General features: G+C 45.7%; 2 protein-coding genes across 14 annotated transcripts in view; one reads left to right on the top strand and one right to left on the bottom strand.

Moving 5' to 3' along the window:
- The window catches only part of CCDC92 (coiled-coil domain containing 92), a 40,597-nt gene extending 39,320 nt beyond the window's left edge, over nucleotides 1-1,277 (bottom strand). For 2 of the 7 annotated variants that reach the window (XM_069557660.1, XM_069557662.1), the window contains exon 1: nucleotides 538-1,277. The gene's annotated coding sequence lies outside the window, so the exon portion shown is untranslated. The remainder of the gene's footprint in view (nucleotides 1-537) is intronic. The other 5 variants (XM_069557657.1, XM_069557658.1, XM_069557659.1 and 2 more) reach the window with 5 other exon arrangements.
- ZNF664 (zinc finger protein 664) overlaps nucleotides 609-24,922 on the top strand; it is a 36,080-nt gene continuing 11,766 nt past the window's right edge. Inside the window, exons 1-4 of one of the 7 annotated variants that reach the window (XM_069557670.1) lie at nucleotides 609-857; nucleotides 2,037-2,173; nucleotides 16,806-16,893; nucleotides 17,574-17,612. In XM_069557670.1, coding sequence (XP_069413771.1) covers nucleotides 624-857; nucleotides 2,037-2,173; nucleotides 16,806-16,848 — 414 coding nt within the window. In that variant the 5' untranslated portion in view covers nucleotides 609-623 and the 3' untranslated portion in view covers nucleotides 16,849-16,893; nucleotides 17,574-17,612. Of the gene's footprint in view, nucleotides 1,016-1,221; nucleotides 1,436-2,036; nucleotides 2,174-16,805; nucleotides 16,894-17,573; nucleotides 17,613-24,922 lie in introns of those variants that run through there. The other 6 variants (XM_069557667.1, XM_069557668.1, XM_069557664.1 and 3 more) reach the window with 6 other exon arrangements.

The following is a 24,922-nucleotide window of genomic DNA, read 5'->3' as shown; positions in this document are numbered from 1 at the left end:
GACGTGGGTTCGGATGGCCGCCTCCCCACGGCCTCCCAGACAAAGCAGGGCCAGGCCCTCGGGCGCTCCCAGTGCACCTGCAATGCGGATCCCTCACCCTACAATCCCACCCCGGGGCTGGCAGGAGAGGCCCCTGGGCCGCCCTCTCCACCGCTTCGGATTGGCTTGGGTGCGCGGTGGGTTCGCACCCCAGCCTGGACTGTGGCCCTGGCAAGGGCAACCCCCTCCCTATAACGGGCTCGAAGACCCTGCAAGCAGCCGGCGCGGAATCGCCGCGCCTCACTTTTGCCCTCCTTTCCACCTATTCGTTCCTCACCCCCCGCCTCATCCCCCCGACATGTCTCCGTAAGGGGACACCCTTCCCCAGTCTGTAGGTCTGGACCACCCCTCCCCTTGCAGTGAGGGCTTGAAAATTTATCTAAACGAGTTCCCACTGCGACAGGTGCCGCCGCCCCTCGCCGGCACCCGCAGAGCCTCCCTGCAGGTACCGCCAGGTGAGCGGGGCTGGACTCGATCACACCTCGGGCCCCGCCTCACCTGCGGGCGCAGCCGTCGCGGTCCTTCAGGCGGCTCCCCCCCTCGGCGCGATCCTCGGGGCGGGAGGCTGCGGGGGCCGGCGGCCCATGGGCGGGGCGGCGGGCGGGGCTGGCTCCTGGCTCCGGCCCTGCCCCGGCCGGGCCGCCGAGGGAGGTCAGTGGGCACCGCCCGCCGAGCGCATCTCGCCGGCTCCCACCCGAGCGCTCGCCGCGGTGCACGCTGGGAGCGGGGGGCCGGGGCGGCGAGAAGGCCTGGCCGCGCTGACCCGGCGGGCTGACGAGGCGCCGGCGCGGCGGCGGCGGCGGCGGCGGCGGCGGCGGGTCTGTGTCTGCAGGGAGGGGCGGGGAAAGCCGATCGATACTCACTTCGCGGGGACGGGGTGACGCCCCGCCCCCACTCTCCCGCAGCTGTGCGGGGCTGGGGAACCGACCTAGGGGAAGGGAGGGTCTGGCCGGTGGGACGCAGGCGCACAGCTCAGGTGCGGCCGCACTGCGGTTGCCCAGGGTAACGCGGGCCCGGGTGGGGCGGGGGGGGGGAGGAGGAGGAGCGAGGCGGGCGAGCGGGAGCGCGCACGCTGGGCGGTGGGGGTTGGGGGGGTACCCGTGACAGGCCTGAGATTGGGGAGGGGGGAGGGCGCGCGCGGGCAGCCGACGGGGGCGGGGGCAGAGCCGGGGTGGGGGGGAAGGGGCTAGGGCCGGGCGGCGCGCATGCGTGCGGCCCCCGCTCCCCCGGGGCTCGCCGGTCTCGTGCGTGCGCACGCGCGCTGTCCCCCGGAGGCGTCTGGGTGTGCGGAGCGCGCGCGCGCGGCTCGGAGGCGCACCTGTGAGGTGTCCCTTGAGGAGAGGGAGGGTGGGTACGCGGAGTCCGCGGCCTGGGGCGCTTCAACCCCTCACTTGGAGTGAGTTCTGGGGTGGCCGGGCTGTAGTGTCTTTATTTCTTTTCGGGATCAAGGCGGGGGCTAGCGGGGGTGGCCAGGGAGCGGGTACTGGGTCGGAAGGAGGATGAGTGGATTAAAGAAAAGAAAAACAACCCATCACTTAGGATGGGCCTGGAGCCGGGGTGAGCGCCCAGGCATCGGGTGGGAAAGGTCAGAGTGGCTCCGCGCAGCCGGGCGGCCCGGCGGCCACCTGGGCCGGCCCGGGGAAGGGCAGCCTGACTTTGGGCCTCGGCGAGCCGGCGTGGGCCCGCAGCGCCGGGGAGCGGGGGTCACAGATGGCGGCCAGGGCGCGCGGCGGCGGAGGGGCAGCGACCGGGGCGAGGCCGGGCGGAGGCCCCGCGGGAGCCAGACTCCTGAGCCGGGCTCCATTGTTGTTGGAGCCGAGGGAAGGGGGAGCAAAACAGCTTTAGAAACCCGTGAAGCCGCGCCTTGGAGCCTTTCCAGGCGGGTCCCCGGAGAGGCGATAATGGCCGCGCCGTGGGATCAAGGGAGCAGGGCTGTGCCGCGGAGAAGCCTGGCTGCATGGTGTGATGTTGTGTGTGTGTATGTGTGTTTTTTTAAGAGCGCCTCGCGTCCCAGCAGAGCCAGTGGAGCATCCTACTCAGGTGATGAGGAACCCTCCGGGCACCCAGCGCAGATCGCTGCTGCCGCTGGACGCCTCCATTGTTTGACCATAACAAGGGCCGGATTCTCACCCAGGTAAACTGGATGGCAGCCCAGTCGAGCTCCCTCTAACCTCCCACATCCAAAGGAATCCTCTTCTCTTTCAGGACTTTACTCCAGTTTTCTTCCTGGGCCCTGCTTCTGATTAACTCAGTATATCCACTTCCCAGGCATTTCCCCGTCTGGCTTAATCTTCCCGCATCTCTCTGCCCAGTCACCTCTCATTTCCCTCAAAACTCAGCTCCTTTGTGAAACCTTCGTTGCCCAACTCTTAACAACTAAATCTCTCCCGGAGGACCCTGTTCCGGACTCTCCTAGTTGATAGTTTTTTGGTTGTCTTACTGCAACAAAGGAGACTAGATATTTTAAAAAAATTCTAAGCTATTGCCTTTTTTAAAGGAAAGTTTTGTGATGTTTATTGTTTTAAGATAATGAACTGTTTTTGTTGCTATATATGTATTTTTTTTTAAGCGGAGGTTCCTCCTCCTTTTATAGATGCACAGTTTTTTAGACCCAGAAAAATGATCTTGTTCACCCCACAGATTGGTTAAATCTTAAGAATTACTTTTAAATCAACAAAGTAAAACCTTTTCTTTGTAAAAATTAAAACATCACAGAGATGGCTAATGTCTTTGATTATAGACCTCTGTTCCCAGGAATAACAACTGTGTATAACCTTCTAGATCTTTAGAAATGTTTTTACACCAGTGTGTGCTTGTATTATCTTCGACTCTTTTAACAAGTGTGAGTGCTCTCTAGCTTTCCGTTTTTAGCATAGGATGCATTCAGTCATTTTGCAGAACTGCTGTATCATGTTCCATAGTTTGAGGACACCATAGTTTATTTAGCCATTTCCTGAACTGATGGCAATTTATGATTTAACTTTACATTAAAAAAAGTTTTTTCGGTTGTTCTCTACTGAAATTTTAGTGAAGGGAGCACAAATCTACACTTATTAAATAAACTGTTTATGATGGGTGTTCTCTTTGGTTCAGAAATTTACATGTGGGGCAAACCCCCACCCCTCCGTAATTGTGACTCTGTTTTAATTGTGACTCCTGTTTTAAAGTCCTGTGACCTTGAGGAAGACATTTAATCACTCTAAGCCTGAGTTTTCTTTTCTATAAGTAGTGATAATATCTGCTCTATTTACTCTACCAAGTTCAGTGATACGATGTGTGTGAAAGTCTTTGTAGAGTATAAAGTAGTATATAACGTTGATTTTGTGATCTGAAGGGATTTTTTAATTTGCACTACAATTTTTATTTCCATCTTTGGCCAGATATGTATATTATAAAATACTACAGATAGCCAACTTTGAATGCTGTTTAATTTCTGATTTTGTCATATTTTTATCAAGTACTCTTTAGACTTCTGAAAGAGTATTTTACAAAGCGTATTTTTCGTAGTGCTTTACATGCTTTGAAAAATAAGGCATAAAAATTAGTTGACTGTGAATGAAGCATCAGCAAATTGAACACTACATAAAACACTCATAATATATAAACAGAACTTTCTAGTGATGTAAATTTGTTTGTGTTTTTCTGTAGCAGCAACAGATTCAGGTTAGTTTTTATGTTCTTTGAGTAAAGTGGATTCTTACTGAATTTGCCAGCGGTATCAGAGTTTTAACAGTTTACATACATATTCAGTAATGTGATGGTTATCATATTAAGATGTAAAAGGCACAATTAAGAGGTATGTAGGTAGTTTTTTTCTTTTATTCAGATGTACACGAATGTTTCTAGCATGGCCACCAAAGTTAGCTTGCCCCTGTTCTCTTCTAGTTTACGTTATGTGGGCAGAAGGGATCAGAAATGAAACACAATCACGCAGCTGCTTGTATAATCACAAACCGGTATCTGCTATGAAAGTGAGGTAGCACTGGCTATGAGAAAGTATTGAAAAGGGGACCAAATTTTAGATTGCAGAGCGAGGACCCAGAAAAGACTTTTTTGCAAAAATAAGCTTTGAGCTGAGATCTGAGGGGTGAGTAGGTGTCAGTGTAGAATGAGATGGGGGATAATTTTCCAGGCAGGGGAACAGCATGTGGGAAGGCCCAGAAGGGGGAAAGCTTTGCCCATTCCAGGAACTGAAAGAATGACTTGTGGATAGACTATGGTGGGTGAGGGGCAAGTGTGGCTAGGCAGGGGGCCAAATCATGTAGGGTCTTGTAGGGCAGGTTAAGGATGTTTTGTTTTATCCCGAGTGAAATGGGAAACCATTACAAGGGTTGGGTTTTAAACAAGGGAATGACTTAATCAGATTTGCATTTTTAAACAACCATTCCAGCTGCTGCTACCTGCAGCATGTGGGAGTGGGGAGTGAAAGTAGGGAAGACCAGGTAGGCGATGTCAGAGGTCTGTCAAGAAGAGAGATGGTCTTTCCCTTCTAGTTCACATTGATTTCAAACTACCAGCTAAACTAAGGTCAAAATAGATATTTGCAAAAATAAATAATTTTTTATTTTCTAAAAGTAAGCATAAAGATGCACTTTTTTATGCAAAACACACATATGTTAAACTATTCATACTGTGCTTAACAGAATAGGATCAGAGAGAGTCAGAATTTGGGATATTTAACATATTTTTGGTAAGTTTTGTCAAAGCAGGAATGCATGAAATAAGAGTGAGGTGAGGTTCTAAAAATGAAAAGGGAAATATTGTAAATGCTGTTTGCCAAAAAAAAGTGAGAATAACAGAAAAAAATAGTAGACAAAAAAAATTGAGAAAGCAGCTGGGCACACAGTGAGTATATAATATTTATAGCTTTCTGAATACTAATAATAACTTTTTCAGAAACTAAAATGGAAAAGCAAAAAAGCAGGCTCTGATCACAATGCAAAAAACCATGAAACAAGTAAACACAGCTTCATCAAGACAAGTGCGACTGACCTGCCTGGAAGAGACCAAACAATACCCTGAAAGATAAAGGAAGAATGTCTTAAACTGAAGGATAGGCTGTATCCCTGGATGTGATATTTAAATGCTATAGAGATCCCCCTTTTCAGGTGCGCTGGACAGAATAGTGAGTAATAAACTAGAACAAGGTCTATCTAATTGTTTGAACATATTGTAGAGCCAGTTGTGTTTAAACAGTGTCACACTAGCTTCAGAGCATCTGGGCAGGTCACTGGAACCTATTCAGCACCCCAGAGATGAAAGTGTACAGAAGTGTAATAAGTGACAAACCATCACGAATGCCCTCCAAGTCAGAGAAGATGAGGAAGTAAGTATTAAGCATCTAGGCTGGACTTCACTGATGGTCCAGTGGTGAAGACTTTATCTTCTAATGTAGGAGGTACGGGTTTGATCCCTGGTCAGGGACCCCACATGCCGCAGGGCCAAAAACATAAAACAGAAGCAATACTGTAACAAATTCAATGAAGACTTTTAAAATAATGCCCACATTAAAAAAAACCTTAAAAATAGGTGAACATCTGGGAAAAGGAGTTCTGCACGCCGAGGTGAACAGAGAACAGGCTTAGCCATCAGACAGACTTGAACTGGAATTTTGGGAAAATGATACCATCATACAGGTGTTGAGAGAGAAAGAGGTACAGGTCCTGGCACCCACGAGACATTCACATCTGTTATTAGTTAAAATCTGTATTGGACTGCATGAACATTTAAAACTTCTTTAAGAAGAAAGGAAAAACAAAATCCTAAAATAGTAATGACAAATATAAGTGAAGAGTTAATATCTTCAACACGTAAAGAACTCACACAAATCAATGAGAAAATGAAAATCCACACACATGGTTGCAGGATGTGGCTCAATAGTTCAATGGATATAGATATAATTTGTTTGACATTTAGAAAGATGTATAATCTCACTGATAATCAAGTAATTTGTAATTATTCCTGTAGAAAAGTAAGACTGTATTCTCAACAGCAACAAAACCAGAAGACATTTAAGAGTAACACACAAACGTACAAAAGCTCTATGAAAAAAGTAGAAATCTTTACCTGAAGAATTTAAAAGCTAACCCAAATAAGTGGGCAGACATTACATGTTTTGGAAAGGGACCGCATCTTTGTAAAGCTTGCAGTACTCAACAAATTAAACTGTAACTTCAATGTAATTCCAGTTGAAATCCCAGTGAGACTTACTTTTGGACACTTGATAAATTGCTTCTAAAATTTGTCCAGAGGACTAAATATGCTCGAGTGGCCAAGAAATTTTTCAAGTGGAAAATACTGATGAAGGATTTGCTATGCCAGATATCAAAACATACTGTAATGGTACAGTTATGTAAATGGTGAGTGCAGGAATAGAGAGGTTGGTACATGGAACAAAGTAGAGTCCAGTAACCCATTTATGTAGAGAGGAATTTATTATATAATAAAGTTGGTATTTTGAGTTGGATACATTGGACATAATGTTGGATACATTGTAGAGGGATAAATGACTATTTAGAAAGAAAGATTCTACTTCCCATTATTCAAAATGACTTACTTGCAATAAAGAATGAGCTTAAAGACAAAAACACCTGTAAAAGTATAAGAAGAAAATATAAGAGAATTTATTATGTTGGAAAATAAGTTTCTAGGGTAAGCAGTTTATTAATAGGTAAGACTAAGGCCCCAAATCTAAAGAGACTGATAAGTTTGAACATCATCAAAGCTGATATTTCTGTGTGATGTAAAAACATTATAAGTTGACAGAATGGGGGCAAAGTTCTGGTAACATGTACAAACAACAACAACAAAAAATAAAAAGCCACTTCCCTGGTGGCTCAGATGGTAAAGTGTCGGCCTACAATGCGGGAGACCTGGGTTTGATCCCTGGGTTGGGAAGATCTCCTGGAGAAGGAAATAGCAATCCACTGCAGTACTCTTGCCTGGAAAATCCCAGGTCAGAGACAGAGGAGCCTGGTAGGCTGCAGTCCATGGGGTCACAGAGAGACAAACAAAGGATAATAGAATTGACATAGTTAAGAAATGAATGGAGGATGTGAATAGTTCTTATAGAGAAATGAAAGTGTCAAAGCGATGACAGGAAATTCAGCCTCACTTGTGATTAGGGAAATGGAAATTAAAACGGTGAGATTTTGTAGAGGAGGGAATGGCTCTCAGGCAAATTAAAATGCTATCCAAGTATGTAGAGGAAAAGCTACCTGATACAGTCTTTGTTGTTGTTCAGTTGGTAAGTTGTGTCTGACTCTTTGTGACCCCTTGGACTGCAGCTTCCCTGTCCTTCTTCACCATCTCCCAGAGTTTGCTCAAGCTCGTTTTCCACTGAGTTGGTGATGCCATCCAACCATCTCATCCTCTGTCGCCCCCTTCTGCTCCTTCCCTCAATCTTTCCCAACATCAGGGTCTTGCTGTGAGTTGGCTCTTCGCATCAGGTGGCCCAGAGTGTTAGAGCTTCAGCATCAGTCCTTCCAATGAATATTCAGGGTTGCTTTCCTTTAGAATTGACTGAAATTAGTCTGCCCTTTACCGATGACAATTTGGTTAAACTTATCAAAATTTGAAAAACAGCCATATGCTTTCATCCAGCAGATACACTTCAGGGGATTGGGGATATTCTAATAAGAGCATACAAGTTTAAGTATGAATGAAGTCTGTCACAGTGTCGCTTATAAAGAGGAAAAGCTGAAGATGAATGCAGAAAAAGTTTGTTGCATCTACATTGTGGAATGTTTGGTAGCTTTTAAAAAGAAAGGCAGATTTGTATGTATTGACATAGCCTGGATGGATATCTAGAATATATTTTTGAGCAAGTTTAGTTCCATTTTTTGTAAGATAGAAAACAAAATAATAATGTGTGTGGTTGTGTGTGTGTGTTCTGAATGAAAATAGAGATACGTCTAGAAAAATATGTGGAAAATATATTGTGATTACTTCTTCTGAGGGGAGGAGAATAGGGGAGATTGAATTTTCTGGGACTGATTTTATATTTATTTTACATGCTTTTGGATTGTTGTAGGTTTTTTTAAACGGCATTTACTTCTGTAATGAAGATATTACGATTTCTCAGTTAACAAAGGCCGAAATTTAGACAGAAAGTTTTAAGACCTAGTACTTACCTGGGTGTAGCAAAAATGTCACACACTTATGTTACATTGGCTATATGTATCAAGAGCCTTAAAGTTATCATATTCATTGATGTAGCAACCACCTAGAACCCATCAAAGGAATATTTTTAAGTACAGAGAGGCTTTATGTGTAAAAGATACATATTATAGAATTATTTTTAAGGGTGCATTTGCAGGCTGGTTAAGTTATCCACGGGGTAATATATTATTGGCTATTAAAATATTTATGAAGAAAATGTTTTGAAGTACTTATGACAGTGTTAAGAAAATCAGGATACAAAATTGTATACGTTATATGATTAAAACTCTTATTAAACAGAAGTCCCAAAAGCCCTCCACAAAAATCTATGATGGTAAAATGTCTGGAGGAAATTAAATGAAAATCTTAAAAATTGTGGACTTTGGGTAGTAGGATGTTGGAACATTTAAGTTTTTCTACTTTTTTATTTTCCAGGATTATATGTCATTGCATCTGTAATTTGTTATTTCATTTATAATGGAGCATTTACTTTTTAAAAGTACATCATATCTAGGACATTTGTTAGATGCATGGTTTATAGATGTGTACACTTTAAAAAATACTTCTGTCATATATTAAAGTATCCTCTAAAGTGAATATTTTTTGAGTGATATATTTGTTGCTCCCAGCTTTTGGAGGGAAGTTTTCTTCTTAGCAATATGCAGAATACAAGTAGTTCTCATTTCTTATAACTGTAAAATAAATGCAGAAACTTAAACGTGGGCCCTGGGATTTCCTAGTTTGACTCTTGTTAACTCTTTGTGTTTCTAACACACGCATTGGGTTGTAAAGCACGCTGCCTTTTACCGAGTCAGGGTGAGTAGGACTTGGCCACAGGACCAGGGGCAGAAGCATGGGGAGCCTGATTATTATGTAGGGCCTGCAAGTGACTCAGCAGAGTGGAACTCAAGGTACCTCCAGCCATGCAGTGTGGGAGAACTGACGGGGTTATGCCAAGGGTAGGTAGATTTGCTCCCTTGCCAAGTGTCCCATGGACCTGCAGGATTCTGTGGATGTGGCGTAGTGTGGGGCTTAGTGGAGGACAAAGCTGAAGAAGTGTGATAGTGGAGATGAGGTTGAGGACTTGGAAGGGCTCTGGGAGCACAAAAGAAGGGGTCATGCAGAATCCAGAGGTGAGGGTAAGCTTTCTAGAGGCAGTGATGTCTGGTGGTGAGACCGAAGGTAAATGGAGGGAATAGCAAGTGTGATGGGTCAGAGGTAAAAGGAACGTGGTCGGGGGATGGGGATAGTGGTTGAGGCCTAGGATCAGACTAGGTCTGGGGAGCCTGAAGAAGTTTGGTTTGGTTGGAACTAGAATTGGAGTGAGCAATGGTGAGAGATGAACCAGGAGAAGTAAATAGTAGCTCACACTGATCAGAGTTTAAAAGCCATATGAATAAATTTGAAAACTACACTGAGAATTAATGGAACCCATTGAAAAGCTTTAAGCAGGATAATGAACATCCCCTTTTGCATTTTAGAAAGATTACATGACAGTGGATAATGGATTAGAGGAAGTCAGGCATGGAGGCTTTGTAGTGTCCTGGGGGAAGACGGTGGCCTGAATGACAGCTGAGTGTAGGTGAGGTGGGTGGATAAATTCAGGAGCAACTGGGAAGATAGACTTTGTGAGCAGGAGGAGGGTTGATGGTAACCAGGTTCTGGCTTAGGCCATTGACTGACCAGTGAACCCATTTACTACAGCTGAGAACAGAGTTGACTTTGGTGAGGAGATGACAGACTGAGTTTTGGATGTGCTGACAGAACAGGGCTATAGAGAAACTACATGTCACTTGTAGGTTCTTCCTGAGAGAATTCGCAAAGAATGATTTTATGCTGCAAATACATACTTTGCTCTATGAATGAGTGCTCTATATAAATCCATTATTAAAAACAGTGTTTCTGTGGTAACTATTTTTGGAATATAGTTACACATCTATATATTGTTAAGTTTGGGGAGTATCTGTCTAGCTTAGACTGGATGTTGATGTCTTCCATTTAAGACAGCATGACCCTGACTTTGGGTAATACTGTGATTGACTTTTGCACTAGACCGTCTCTGAGCAGGTGATGGTGCTGTAGTCAGTTATCCTGTTGTGAGTTATGGCTGAATAATTGGAGTGGTTTCTACTGATGTTTCCATACTGGTCCGTTCCGCACAGAGGTAGGCCAGGACACAGAGTGGTGCCGAGTCTATACCCATCTGCACATGCTCAGCTGGCCACTGGAAATTGTCCTAGTCCATTTAGACTGCCGGAACAAAAGATCACAGACCAGGCAGCTCCAGCAACAAACGTTTACTTCTCATGGTTCTGGAGGCTGGGAAATCCAAGATCAAGGAGCTGGTAGATTTAGTGTTTGCTGAGGTCCTGCCTGGTAGCTCAGCTGGTAAAGAATCCGCCTGCAATCCAGGAGACCCTGGTTCAATCCCTTGGTTGGGAAGATATGCTGAAGAAGGGATAGGCTACCCACTCCAGTATTCTTGGGCTTCCCTGGTGGCTCAGCTGGTAAAGAATCCACCTGCAATGTTGGAGACCTGGGTTCAACCTCTGGGTTGGGAAGATCCCCTGGAGAAGGGAAAGGCTACCCACTCCAGTTTTCTGGCCTGGAGAATTCCATGGACCATATAGTCGATGGGGTTGCAAAGAGTTGGACATGACTGAGCGACTTTCATATATATTTTGTGAGGTCCTGCCTCCTGATTCATAGATGCCATCTTCTTGCTGTGTCCTCATATGGCAGAGGGGCAAGGGAGCTCTCAGGGTCTCTTTTATAAGGACACACATCCCATCGTGAGGGCTTCACCCTCATGAGCTAATCACCTCCTAAGGGCCCCACCTCCGAACACCATTGCAGTGGGGTTGAGGTTTCAATATCTGAAGTTTGAGGGGACACAAACATTCAGGCTCGCACAGAAGTATAGCTAGAGGTTGGAGAGTCAGTCAGTGTCCTCCCCTCACGGCTGGCATGGCAGCTGTGGCTGGGTGACAGTGTGTGGACCAGAGTGAGGTGAGGCCCAGAGCAGAGCTGAGGGGTGGTCCAGCTAGGAAGAAGTAGGGGAGACAGGGCCTGTGGAAGAACTCATCAGAGAGGAGGAAGATGTCTTCACCAGAGAGCATTTGGTTAAAAGAAAAAAACGTGTTTGAAGTGGCCTAAGCGCAGGGGGCTCTCTGAGGAGGCTGCCATGGCACCCCACGCTGTGTCTTAGCTGAGGCCCGCTAGCGTCTGGAGCATCACAGGAGCCGGTGCAGCTCTCTCTGCCTGTGTCTCTTCCGAGTTACTGTCCCTCTCAGTTCACTTTGTAGACCCTGGCTTTCCACCTCCCAGTTCCGAACTCTCAGGGACGAGCATCTGATTGGGTCAGCTGCTGACCCACTTCCTGTTGCAGGGCCCACAGGGGCAGATTCTCCAGGTGGTGAAGGCAGGTGGGGTTCTCAGGGGAAGGTGCTGCTCTGGCAGCTGAGGAGAAGTTCCCAGAACTGGTAGGGACAGTAGGTTCTAATGGCTCAGAGATGTGATAAAGGGATAAAGAGTCAACCTAGATTTGGTAAATCAAAATCATTTAGCCTAGGTGTAAAGAATTACCACAGCTAACCCACAGCTATGGTAGATACTCATGCTATGGAAGAGGTTGGAAGAAGGGAAATTTTTAAAAAATGAAATGTAACTGTGGAGTCGTATCAGTAGAATTCAAAGTTTAATTTGAAAAAGCAGTAATTTCTGTTGTTGACACTAAAGCATTTCTACAGCTTTATTTTAACTTGAGAATATGCAGTGTCTCTTGTGTCACCTGATATAAGAAATTCAATAAAGCTATTCTAGAGCTCATTTATTTTTTATAAGCTTCAATTTGATAAAATAGTCATATCTTATTTCCACAGCTTATTTTGCATTGCCTTCCACAGTAATGTGCCAAATCTTGGGAGGAAGCTCTTGTTCCAGCTAGAGCAATCCTCTGTCCCGAAGGTTATAACTTCTGCCTCTTTAGGTAGATGATAAAACAATTCATAAAAAAAATCTGAACTCTCTTTCCTCAGAGTAAACCCCATTATGTCCCTCTGGCTTTCAAAATTATTTTTAGATGTGCATTTCAAATGGGTAGGATTAAGCTTGATAGGATTTAAGAATGTTTCAGTGATTCAAAGTACTTGGCGTCAGCCAGCAAACACAAGTCAGGTTTTTGGTTAACTAGTATTCAGTAACTTATCACTGTATCTCTCTATCATGATAGAATTAGGACCTTGTGATAAGCCCCCAGACTCACAGTTAGGATCGGGGAACCTGCAGAAAGCTGGCTGTACCAGTCTTCATGGTGCTCAGTAACTAGTTAGAGGTAATAATCAACTGTGAAATTCCCTGTAAGTTCTAATGCCTTAGCCTAAATATCCATGAAGATTTATGAGCAAGTGTTTGAGTGCCCTCTGGAGGCCTTATGAACAGTTAAAACACAGACTCCTACAAAAGGTTTTCTTTAACAGCTAGAATTAAGAACCGGTGGACTAGATAGATGGTTGAACTGTTCCGTGTCTGAGTAGGGAGCAGAGGAGAGCCAGGATGGAACCCACAGGAATGCTAATACTTGGGGAGGGGCAGGAGTCTCCAAGCGGACTGAGGATACCAGTGGGTGTAGTGAGAGTGGAGTCATAGAAGGGAGTGTCCAGCATGAGAAAGAAGGTGCCAAGAGGAACTTCAGCGGTGTAGTGGTGGGTCGAGGAATGAATGGGAAATGAAAGGATAGAAATCGGGAGAATAAGTCTCTAAGAAGCCTGGATGGGGAGATGGAGAAAATATATGGCAGCTAGAGACGGCTACGTGTTGGTTTTCCTTAAGGTAGAAGAGAGTTTGCTTGGGTTTAAATGCTGAGAAAAGAAGCAGAGATCAGATGCAGTGGAAGGATGTGTGGGTGAGGGGGGGCAGGGGAAGTTGACTTCAAAGTTCCTGGCTTAGAAGAGTTATTGGGGAAGATGTTGCCTTTTACAGGGTCTTAGAAGATGGTGAATTAGTGATTTTCAGTTCACTGTGTGATGATAGGGAAGGATTCCTGTTATGAGAGAACGTGGAATTGTCATTGTGGAAATGGTTCTCATTCAAGCCAGGAGGTTGAGCTTAAAAAAAAAAGATGGAGTGCGGACATACCTTTAGCAGACACTCGTTTAGAAAGAAGAAATAAAAGAGGAGGTCAAGGCCTGAGGAGAGGTGAGGAAGTGCAGAGGACTGCGGATCGAGGAGATGCGTGTAAATTAGAGTCAGTGAACCGTGAAGAAGGCTCTTGGGCTCTAAAGGGGAGGGGAACTTTTGTTTTGTTTTATTTGGCTGGACACCACGCAGGTGTCTGGATCTTAGTTCCCCAACTAGGGCTGGAACCTGGGTGCTTGGCAGTGAAAGCACAGAGTCCTAACCACTGGACCACCAGGGAGTTCCTAGGGAACAGTTTTGCGGAGGAGGCGTTCTGGGGGTGGGATGTAGTGGGGTGCCGGGGGGGGGGGGGGGGCGGTGTGTGGGGCAGGGCCAGGAGGTGTAGAGTGAGCGGGGAGGGGAGGCCGGCAGAGACAATGGGGAGGGGAAGTTGCCACAGCTGGAGCAGATGGAGAGCCTGTCTGTGTTCATGCAGTAAGAGCCCGAATGAGCAGACTGCAGAAAGAGAATTATATTTGCCTTTGTGCTTTTCAGGTGTAAGATTCTGTGCTCCCTTCTGTTTTTTTCAAAGTGAAAGTGTTAGTTGCTCAGTCGTGTCCGATTCTTCGCGACCCCATGGGCTGTAGCCCTCCAGGCTCCTCTGTCCATGGGGTTTTCCAGGCAAGAATACTGGAGTGGGTTGCAGTTTTCTTCTCCAGGGGAGCTTCCCAAGTGGGATTGAACCTGATTCTCCTGCATTGCAGGCAGATTTTTTTTTTTCTTTTTTTTTTTACTGTCTGAGTCACCAGGGAAGCCCAATGAGAGGGAGACTTTGGCCAAATGGAAGAGAATGTTCAGATCTGTTCCTGACATTTGAGGGGACTCTTAAACAAGAAGAGAGTACCTGTGATCAGTTTTTGATTTATTATTCTGACAGATGGCCTTTAAATGTACAGGATCATTTGCAACCTGAACAACATTATTTCCCTTCTTTTTGGTAAAACTCATAGGACAGCTACTAGAAGTTGTTTCCCTTTTGTAAAATATTTCATTAAGAAAAAATAATAGACTCCTAACTCAGGAGCACTAAAATTACAGTCTGTTTAAATTTGAAAGGGTGAGGGTTGATTTCTAACTTCACACTGCTCAGTTTTAATAGTAAGGCATAATATTTAACATGTAAGCTTCTATAAAGGGTAGGGTGGGCATGCTCCAGCTTATGCCCAAGCATGTTTGGTTCTGTAGGACTGGTTTGCAGGCCTCTGAAGGCCTCAGCACTTCTGTCTTTGGCAACCTTTAGCATGTCACATGTCAAACAGAAACATGTACCCATATCCCATGCAAACGTAGCTTATACAGAACTGAGAGTTAAGCTTCATTTGACTAGTTGTAGGCATTAAACATTTATTAACTTTGATTTTACTACTTTCTTTTCATATTTTACATCCAATAACTATTTTTTCAGGTCTCCAAACATTTTCATGGGCCATTAAGATGCTCATAAGCTTTGGGGCCTGTACTGAAGGTTCATAGGGAATGAGATACCCCTCTTCTGCTGAGATGTTGAGGCATGTCTGGCTGGGGTGGACTTGCCAGAAATCTGTTTGTTGGAGGCACTGAGCTACCTTCTGGGAAAACTCCATTCTCAAGGGAGCTGAAGTAACTGCTTCAGTTAGTGCTCTTTTTTTGTTACAAAGAGCAGAGATCCATTCCATTTTAGGAAACAGGATATGACATTAAGGATGTGCTTAGGCCAGAAAGCTAGGCAGCTTTCGCTAGGCTAAGGCAGCTCAGAGAAGCAGTCTCTCCCATCGACAGTGGGGTCTCAGGGCTGCTGTCTTTCCTCTGTGTCTTTTTCCTCTTGCTGCCATCTGGCTTATCCTTTTCCCTTATCCTGTCCGTCTTTTTTCTACCTTACTTAGAGTTTCTACTCCCTCATGACTTTGGTTTGCTGTGATTGCACATGGCCACTCCAGCTCCTTTGTATATCCTAACCTTTCAGCTTCATCTCTCATGGCTCATCACCTGGTTCTTAGTATTGTTTAGATTCCTGAGGGAGAGATTGGGAATGTGACTTTGTTGCAGCTTTTACTGTTATTCCAGGCCACAGCAGAGGTCACCGTTAAGCTCATGGGTCAGGTGTCTGCACCTGCTCTCAGAAGCTTTGGTGACGTGAGATGGAGCAGTCATGTGGTCCATGGCAGCTGGACCTACCCTTAAAGCTGAGGCAGTTTCCGTTAGTAGGATTTGCAGGCCAGCAGGCACCATGATTGGCATGTATAGTTCAGCAAGGAAGAAAAAACCTGGCCCCCTGTCAAAACCATTTGAAGTCTCTATCCTTTAAAGTATATCCTATTAACAGCCTTCATTCCAAGGCAACACTTTATTCCTGTAGAGAAACTGAAATCCCTAAATATATTGAAAGCATTTTCATTTTCCCCTTTTCTCCCCATTTTATTCAGTCTCAGATATTGCAGGGTCACTCAGGGCGACCTGTAGGATTCCATTTCTTGTATCAGTGATTTCTGCTGAAATGGCTGTTAGCAGAGTTGGGACTTGAACCTCATGTCATTCACATGTTTCCTTCCTCTCAAAGTTCTGGGCAGCTATATAGACATATAGTAACTTAGCACCAGCCCCAGAGTCTCCAAATGAAGTGTCCCATCTGAATGTCACATGGCAGCGGTGATACCTGACTTCCTCAGTATGCCATCAAATTTCCCAAGGAAAAGCGATTTCCTCAAACTTTAAAGTAGGTCTTGGAATCTATACCCAAAGTACTCTTAGCACTTCTAGAATATAGCAGAGGGGGAGGGAGCAGATGGAATAAATAAGATAATGATAATGATAGCTAACCATGGTTCAGCCCTTAACATTTTCTAGGCCCTATTTTAAATACTTGTCATACATTAACCTATTTAACCCTCAAACTGCCTTATAATGGTCCTTTACAAGGTCAGGTGCTTTTTCTTATCTTCATTAACCCCATTCTTAACCTCTGAGGTGAAGGCTGTACAGCCAGCATGTGGTAAAACCAAGATATGAACGAGCTCAACCCTCCTTCAGTCCCTACTTCTTCAGCACCCTCTCACCCGGAAAAAAAAAGAGTAAAACAGTATTGATTCACATAATGATTAAGACTCTTTAGGATTCCAGCCAATCCCAGTCAGTTATTGGGTCTCTAATATGAACCTAGAACTCAGTGTGGATAAATTCCTAACGAGGCTATTTATGATACTAGGATTCTTGCGTCTTGAAGTGAAGTTGTGTAGACATTCCTGGCTTTTCCTTTATAGAGTTTCTTGGGTTTTCTCATCATCTGTTTGGCCCTGCATGCCTTGAATTCCACATTTTAGAATAAGTCCTGATTATAAGAGGGTCAGCTGGGGCCCCATATTTAGAATACTCAGTTCTTTGAAAAGCCTGGTGATCCTCAGTCATCCCTGATACATGCCTTCTCCTTTTCTCTCCACATGTTTCTGACCCCGCAGGATCCCAAGGCTCTTGTTGCCCTTCAGCCACTGTGGGCCCTGACTCTTCCTCTGGAATGTCTTGGGGGTTTTGATTTCTGTCACTGTGGTAAGTGTTCCCCTTTTTTCACCATTTTTGTAGATGGAGAATCACCCTCAACTATTTCTAAACCAAAATGTCTTTGGAGTTCTTTCTAAGCATGTTCCCTTTAGGGCTTAATGAGGAAGCAAGTTTCCCTGACTCATGGTTTTTCTTATGCTCTTGCCTGGATCTGGCTTTGACTTCTGTAGACCTTAGGCACCCTTCCTTAACTCTGAAGTCAGCAGAAGCATCTTTGTCCCATCTGGGGCTCCTCTTTGTACCTCTGGAGTCTAATTTTCTCAATTTCATGTGAGCCATTAAAGTTATTAAAGCTTTCCTTTGGCTGTTCCACTTCCCTTTGCTGTCCTGAAGGACTCTGGATCAGAAACCTGGTTTCTGGACTGATGGTCTCCTGGTTGTCTTTCCCATTGTTCCTGTCTTCATTGAGATATCACAACTTGATTTTGAGCTGAGTTTGTTACTCTGTGTGTTTCTGGTGTTTTCTTGTTTACAAAGCCTGAACATCAGCTTTCTCCTTAAATATGAGTTCCTGGAAGTCTTCTTACCTTGGGCAGGATGTTACATCAGTCTCTGTGCAGATATAATTCTGAGAGCATCATATTTCCAGCATAAGCATTTTTTCCTTCATTTTCTTTTGAACCTGTGGATTTGTGATCATTTTTAAATAATTTTTTTTCCTTCTTCAGCTCAACTCAAGAAGACAACATGTATTTTACATACGACAGGTATTTGTTCCTCTTCATTTGGTCGTTGTTGAAATCCAAAATATTCCAGTTGAACCCATAATCTGGATTGCTGTGGTTCACATTCGTGAGAAAACTTTATGTCCTTGACATCTACAGCTGGGCAGCAGGAGGAAGGAGAAGCCTGTCTTGGTAGCTATTGGCCTGGGGCATGTGGCTTCTTGTCTTCCCCCTTCACTGCCAGAGACTGAATTTTCAGCTCCAGGCCACTCCCAGCCCTGACTTCACTTCCCAGCCACACAAGGAGCACTGACTGGGTGAGATAAAGGAGTTTCAGTGGCCTCTGTCCTAGTGGGTGTAGTTACTATACCTGGTGAGAAAGTTAAGCCCAGGGGGAGGTGTGGTGTCTTTCCCTTCTTGACTCTGCAGGGCCTGGGTGGGAAGGTGGGGGCTGCACCTGACCAGCTCGCTCCCGTCCCTTTCTCTGGGAGCTGAATTGATTGCCAGCCCCGGCCCTGTTTGGAAGCCTGGGCAAATCTGCCTGGGCACGGCAGCAAAGGAGTTTTCTCTCTACGCTGTCCCTGTCTGTCTCCTTTCTGGTGCTGACTTGGGTGCCCCCAGCCAACCTTCTTTATCGTGAGTGGCCAGACCAGAGATACAGGCCTCGGTTTATGTGAAGTCCTGTTCTTTCCATACTGACTTTGGTCTCAAGTTCAAGGTTTCCACTAACAGAGGAAAAAGAAGGTCTCCGTGTGATGCAGTCCCACTGTGAAATGCTGCATCAGAACGGGCTTCACAGGCCTAGCTAATGGTGAAGTGTTGGTGTGTGTTGTGTTTCCAGTTCAGTCCCGTGCTCATTTCTGCCTAGAGTACCTGGGCTTGAGGAGTGTTACTGAGGCCACTGGCCACATTTGGTAGTCGTCTGCCAGCACACGTTTCTACAATGACACTGATCCCCCTCGGGTGTCAGTCTTCCCAAGTCGAAAGCCTGAATGTTGAAGCTCTGTGCTGTTTGTTGTAACTGTTTCTGGGCCCTTTTTGAGAGAGGGGTGGTGATGCCTCTCTAGCCATGCTAATCCTGAATTCTGGCTGCCAGAGAGCATCCAGCCTGGGATTATGGCAGCAGCTAAGCTGTGAGCTGCCTTCAAGGTTCGTGCTTCTGAGGGAGCCTGCTCCACAGACCTATCTCCCCCAGTCACACTCACCTTGGTTTCCCGAATAAAACAAGTTACAAGCAGTGACCCAGGTGTAAAAGTAGCCAGAATCTGAGATAGTTAAAGTAGGCAAATTCATAGAAACAGAGCAGAATGGAAGGGGGAGTTGTTCAACGGGCACAGAGTTTCAGTTTTACAAGATGGAAAGGTTCTGGAGATGATTCACGCTCACACACACATACTTAACACTGCTGTGGACTCTACATTGAAAAATGGTAGCAATGGTATGTTTTATTATGTGTTTTTTTAAACAATTAAAAATTAGAATCCCAAATCTGTTAACTTTTTGACTTGCCAGCTGTTGTGGCACTCCCAATCCTAGTGTCACTCAAGACAGGCCTGTTAAAAATCCACTTTTCATTTCTCTCGAGGTCCCCTGGGTCCAGGCTGTGTTTCTCCTTCCTTTACTTAGCTGGGCCCTTTCGGGCACTGAGGGTCCTCATTGTGAACTGGGAAGGTTTTGTTTTCAGTCCCCCCATCAGTACTGCTCCTTCTCGAGGGCTGAATGAGATTGAGGCCTCTAAGCTACACGGTATGAGTGAGAGTGAGCATTGGAATGACTAATGCCAGGTCTTACCATCCATTTTGTGGATGAGTGAGCTAAGGGTGCGTGAGCAGCCTGTGGTCACACAGCTGTTTACTGACGGGTCAGGAATTTGAACTTAGGACTGCATGCAAGCCCAGTGTTCCACCCACCAAATTATTATGATTCCTAATGTATAGAGATGTTTACTTATTTACCAGATAGATAAGATGAACTTGAGCCTTGTATGTGGGTACTCAGGTGATACATCACCGAAGCAAGTCACACTCTGTCCTGTCCGGCGGTCATTTCTGTGTACAGTGTTCAAGAGCAGGAGAGAGGTGGGGGAGCTCAGAGTGAGGGGAGATGTCACTGCAGTCAGGCGTGTTTTCAAACGATCCTTTGAATAGAGGGTCAAGAGGGAAAAGTGCTGGGAGGCGCCGGAGACAGATGCGAGGGTGAGAAAGCAGCGTTTGACTCTGAGCAAAGGAGGAACCCTAATTACAGGGAGAGGCACCGCCGGGCCTCGGGAAGCCTCTCTCTGTGAAATGACATTCTTGGCAAATGAATGCGTGTGTCATGCATTAATTAAAATAAGGGAAATAAGGAAACTCATATTTATTTGGCTTCAGCGAGGCTGCGGGCACCCTGATAAGTACTTTCACACTTATTATCTTCTTTAATTATCACAGCTGAGTGTTGTAGACATTATTATCCATATTTTTACAGATCAGTCTGAGATCAGCCAGGGTCACATAGCGAATGGCAGCACCAGGCCCACACCCTGCTGTGTCTCTTTGCAGGTCATTTTTGTGGGAGGACTTGGCTGGAGGGGAACGGAGGAGTGCGTCCCTGTGTCATGCTTTTATCACCGAAATCACACGGGCAGGCAGTTGTTCTTTGCAGACTCAGAAGAAAACTTGGCATCACTCCCTCCATACTTGTTGCCCTTTTCCAGACCTCATTTCATAGTCTCTGAGATAATTTCTGGTTAAAGAAAAATCTGGCATGGTTTCTTTTGTCTTTTATCTTTTTTCCATTAGGAATCATTAGGCCAAGTCACACAAAGAGCAGTCATCCCAAGGACAGAGGGAAAGCGGCTCTCTTCCCTACAGCTCAGTAAAACCCAGAGCTCACGTCCTTGGCCACTGGACTTTGTTAAGGGCGAGGGCAGGGAACCTAGAACTTTCAGTGTGTAGGGCTTCGGGACATGTGGGCAGGAATAGCGGGACAGAGGAGCCCACACACCTGGGGCCCCAAGTCGGAAAGGTGGGTGGGGTAGGGACAGAGTGGCCTCCCTGGGAGATCCTGGCCAAGTGACTGAAGGGCACCAGTGTCAAGGTTCTCCTCTAGTGCTCAGGACTCATACTGGATCAGAGTCTTTTCTCACCAGCTGGAGGGAGCGAAGCAAGAGGAAGGCATCCAAAGTGTCCTGAAATTCACTGTTGTTGTTAAAGCTGAGTTGGAGACTCTTGCTCAGTCAGAACCTCCTTTGACTGATCTGAAAAGTTGACCTCACCACCGCTGGGGAAATTGTCCTTCTGAATTACTCAGGCTACTGATGATCAGTGGTGTATTCAGGAAGAGCCGCTCCGGCGCCAGGTCGGGAGTGTGGGAATACAGGTGAGGGTGTGCTGCTGAGTAGATGTGCACCAACAGTAGCCAGCGGCCAGTGACTGACTGACTAGTTCAGGAGCCCTGCTCCGAGGTCATGGTGCTCCAGTGACAAGGTGCAGTGTGTAAGCACCTGCACGGGCCCCGGGGTGGATAGAAGCCCAGCCCACGTTCTGAGGCTATAGAGGGATTTGACCGCAGGACATTTAGGCTCAGGAGAGAAATATGCGCTTGAATCACTGTAAGTGAAGCTCCGCTCTCAGCCGAAGTTAGCCTGGAAAGACGAGGAAGCCTACGTTCACCTGTGTGAGTGAGAGCACCAGCTCAAAAGAGCGGCCTGGCGGCTGGGGCTTGGCCGGGGGATTTGTCAGCAAGGGCAGGTGAAGACGTGTGGGGAGTAAACCAGGTGGAGGCCTTAGTGGCTTCTGTAGAGTGTTAGGGGAAGCCAGCCCCTAGGTGAGAGGTCTAGGACCTTACATGGTGGGGCTTCCTGTGACCTGTTGCCATTGAGGCAGCCCAGGGCATGTGCAGAGGGACCAGAATGAGGAAAAGTGGCCTTGGTAGCTTAGGAGTGAGGTACTGAGAAAAGTGTTGGAAATTGGAAAGGCTTTCTGGGGACATGAGCCTGCCCTGGGCAGCCAGCGTGGGTGTCTTCCAGGCTGCTGTGTCTTCCATTCGAGGACTGATGGTGGCATAGAAACAAAATAGAATGAATGTGGCATTCAGAGTCCTGATCAGTGAGTGACGGGTGACTGCTTATTTAAGTTACTCTGAGGTAGATAGCTGAGCAAAGATGAGTGGATTGGGCCCATGGAGTTGAGTATCTAGGTCGACACTACCTTGTGTGATGTGTAGTTTAGACTGGAATTTTCTGAAGGTGTAGTGGGGTCAGTGAGGAGATAGACACTGCCTCTGCTGTCTGCCCAGATCTTTGTGGCATGCAGAGAGGGGTGGCCTTGAACTTCTTAGCCCTGTTCCTCGGCAATACGCAGACACTAGGCACCCAAACAGTCTTTACATTTATCTTTTGTTCCAAGACTTGTAGAAGAGGGTCAAGTAGAGGTACCTTGGTGTAGTACTGCGGCCAGAGTAATGTCTGAGCTAGTTGACTTCGGGGACTTCCTTATGGCTGGGGACAGGTTCCATGTTCTCTCTTCACTAACAGCGGCATCTGGCATGTCCAGGGAGAACCGTGTAAGATAATAAAAAATCACAAGGCCCTTGGGCCAGAGATCAATCAAGGTCTTACAGGAACACATCAGGGGTTGCTGCCTAATGGGATAACTTCTGAATCCTTTAAAATGAATTATTTCTTGTAGTGTTTATTTTTCAGTCTTCTTATGGACAAAACTTGACTTTGGGGTTACTTTAGAGGAGTATCATTACATTTATAGTATCTTACACCCAGAATTATGATGGCTGATGATAGAAATGACTGACTACAATTAACTGTTCATCTTATAGTTTGTTCCCATACTTGCAGCCTTAAAAAAAGTGAGTTTGAGATAGAATCTCAATCCCTTTTTGGGCTTCGGATCTTTTTACACTTTAAAAAGTGTTATTAAGGACCTCAAAGGGCTTTCTGTCTATGTGAATTACAGGGATCAATACTTATAATAGAAATGAAGACTAAAATTTTACAAAAGTATTAATTTAAAAATAATGATAAACTCATTACACATTAACACAGATGATGTTTTTATGAAAATAATACATTTCTAAAACAAAAAACACTTAGTAGGCAGAGTGGTATAAATATCTATGTCTGCTTCTGTGCTCAGTCTCTTGCAATGTGTTGTTTTAGAACTGAAAAGGGGGTTTCAGTAGCCTTTTCAGGTACTTGTGAGTTCCTTTGTGACCTGATACCAAACTTGACAAATGGTGGTTTCCTGCAGATTATTTGCAGTGTGCAATCTGAAATCCTGTGTTAAAATTCCTGGTCTCTTCCTGCACTTTGAATAGATGTTTTACCCACGATGATGTATTACCTGACACATGGTTCGTTTGGACAACATCAGCTCACTTTTTGCAGAGGCAGAAAATGTTCATACATTTCATTATGTATGATATCAGAAAACTCATGGTTAGTGTTACTGTCGTTTTCATCAGAACAGTCTTCCAAGTCTCAGGAGACTAGAGAGCCCATGGTGACAGACAGGAGTTTTCCCAGATTCTAGTTTTCATTAGAAAGCTCAGATTTGACAGTTGGCAATAAATGCCATCAGTTCCCTGTTATCTGAGGTGTCTGCACCCCAGTCTGCAGAGCAAGTGTGTAGTCACTCAAGTAAAAATGACGTTCTATCGAGAAGAGGCTGGTTGAATTTGCAGGTCAGACAGTTAGACAAGCATTCTTCCTTGAGACAACACTGTGCTTGGGTACGTGACCTGATGTAGCTCCATTTTAACCAGGAATATGATAAATATACATTAAAATATGTGTGTATTTCATATCAATATAAATAATGAACATATGTTTAACATAGATGTTATAATAAAAGGGTCTAGATTTAAAGAATTATTTTTTATTGCTTCTTCAAGGGTATTCTTAAGTGGGGCTTTTTTTTTTTTTTTTTTGCTGTGAACCCCTGGAGGTGAAGAATCTTTCAACTACTGGTGCCTTTGCCACAGGGTTTTGTGTGAGAAGCCTAAAGAGTGGGCACGTTGGCCAGCCAGTGCATTTGCCTGTGCCAGCACAGTGAAAAAAAGCAAGCAACGTTTTAGTATTATCTTGAAAGTCGTTTGATCTTGTTTTGTAAGGGTCTGGAATCCTCAAGAGTCTTGGTTTTTGAGAACTGCTGGTCTAGGACAGCAGCTGCAAAGAACTGAGCCTCCCAGGGTTGGATGGTTGTTTGGGGTCCCTTGCTCATGGGTTGGGTTTTTTGCAAGAGACTCAGCTTGTAGCTGGTGGACCACTTTCAGCCTGATGACATTGTATTTGTAGGAGTGAATGCTTTTAAGGGAGAGTAGGTGGGAGGGGCCCACTCACCCCTGATGTCTTCAAGTGGACAAGAGCACATGGTTCTATTCCCTACCCAACCCTGAAGGCATCTGACCTCTTGCCTATTGCTGGAGCATGGTTGTACGGTGAACCAGGCCGTTTGTCAGGCTCTTGGCTTAGTGTGTTGGAGGAGGAGCCTTAAACCTGGAGTGAGTGAGGAAAGCAGAATGTGCAGGGCATATTTTAGAGCACACTTTTACCATTTCTGTGGGTAGCAGAGACACAGAGAAAGGGGGCAGGAAAGTGATGGATACCATGACCAAGCCTTATTCTGAGCTACGAAACTGGATACAAGAGGAATTTTTAGGGAAAAGAGTTTCTTTGTCATTCTATAGCCAGTATTGATGAGTATTTTCCCCAACTCAAGAGAAAGATCTGGGGACTTGGCTTTCACCCCAGGAGGATAGAGCACTGAATTATTGGCTCCTCAGTGCTGCATTGACAGGGAGAGGTGATCCGGAATAGGGATGAGCACATGGTCCAGAGAGGGGACGGACGCAGGGAGGTAACCGGACACTGGCTGAGCACCGCAGGCTCCTGAAGCTGCCCTCCAGTGAACAGCAAGACTTCCCGACCTGCAGCAAGCTGAGGAAAAGATCAGAGGGGCGTGCACACGGAGCCTGGGCTTGTGCACAGTCTCATTTCATGTTCGTAACAGCCCCGAGAGATAGAGGTGTGAGTATCATTTCTCTTTTATGTTCAAGGTCTTTGAGTCTTAGGCTTAAATGACTTGCTTAAAGTCACGCTGTAAATAAGTGGGAGAGCTGCGAAGTGTGTGTTTTGCAGAATGACAAAGGGCAGAAAGTGCCATTCTTGGGGGAGAGGCAGCTTTCAGTGGGCTGAGTATGAAGGAGTGAGGGCTGCTGGGGCCACGGGGCCGGGGCCGCATGGAGACTCTTGCTCTCAGGACTAGGCTGTCGGATGGGTGGTAGGTTTCATAGGCTTTGGTGTCTACAGAAGAGTGTAATCTTTCTGAAATGTTTTCTTGGTGGTGAGGATGAGA

Source organism: Ovis canadensis, chromosome 17 (genome assembly GCF_042477335.2).
Source record: "Ovis canadensis isolate MfBH-ARS-UI-01 breed Bighorn chromosome 17, ARS-UI_OviCan_v2, whole genome shotgun sequence".
Classification (NCBI taxonomy): domain Eukaryota; kingdom Metazoa; phylum Chordata; class Mammalia; order Artiodactyla; family Bovidae; genus Ovis; species Ovis canadensis.
This window is presented reverse-complemented; position numbering and strand designations above follow the sequence as displayed.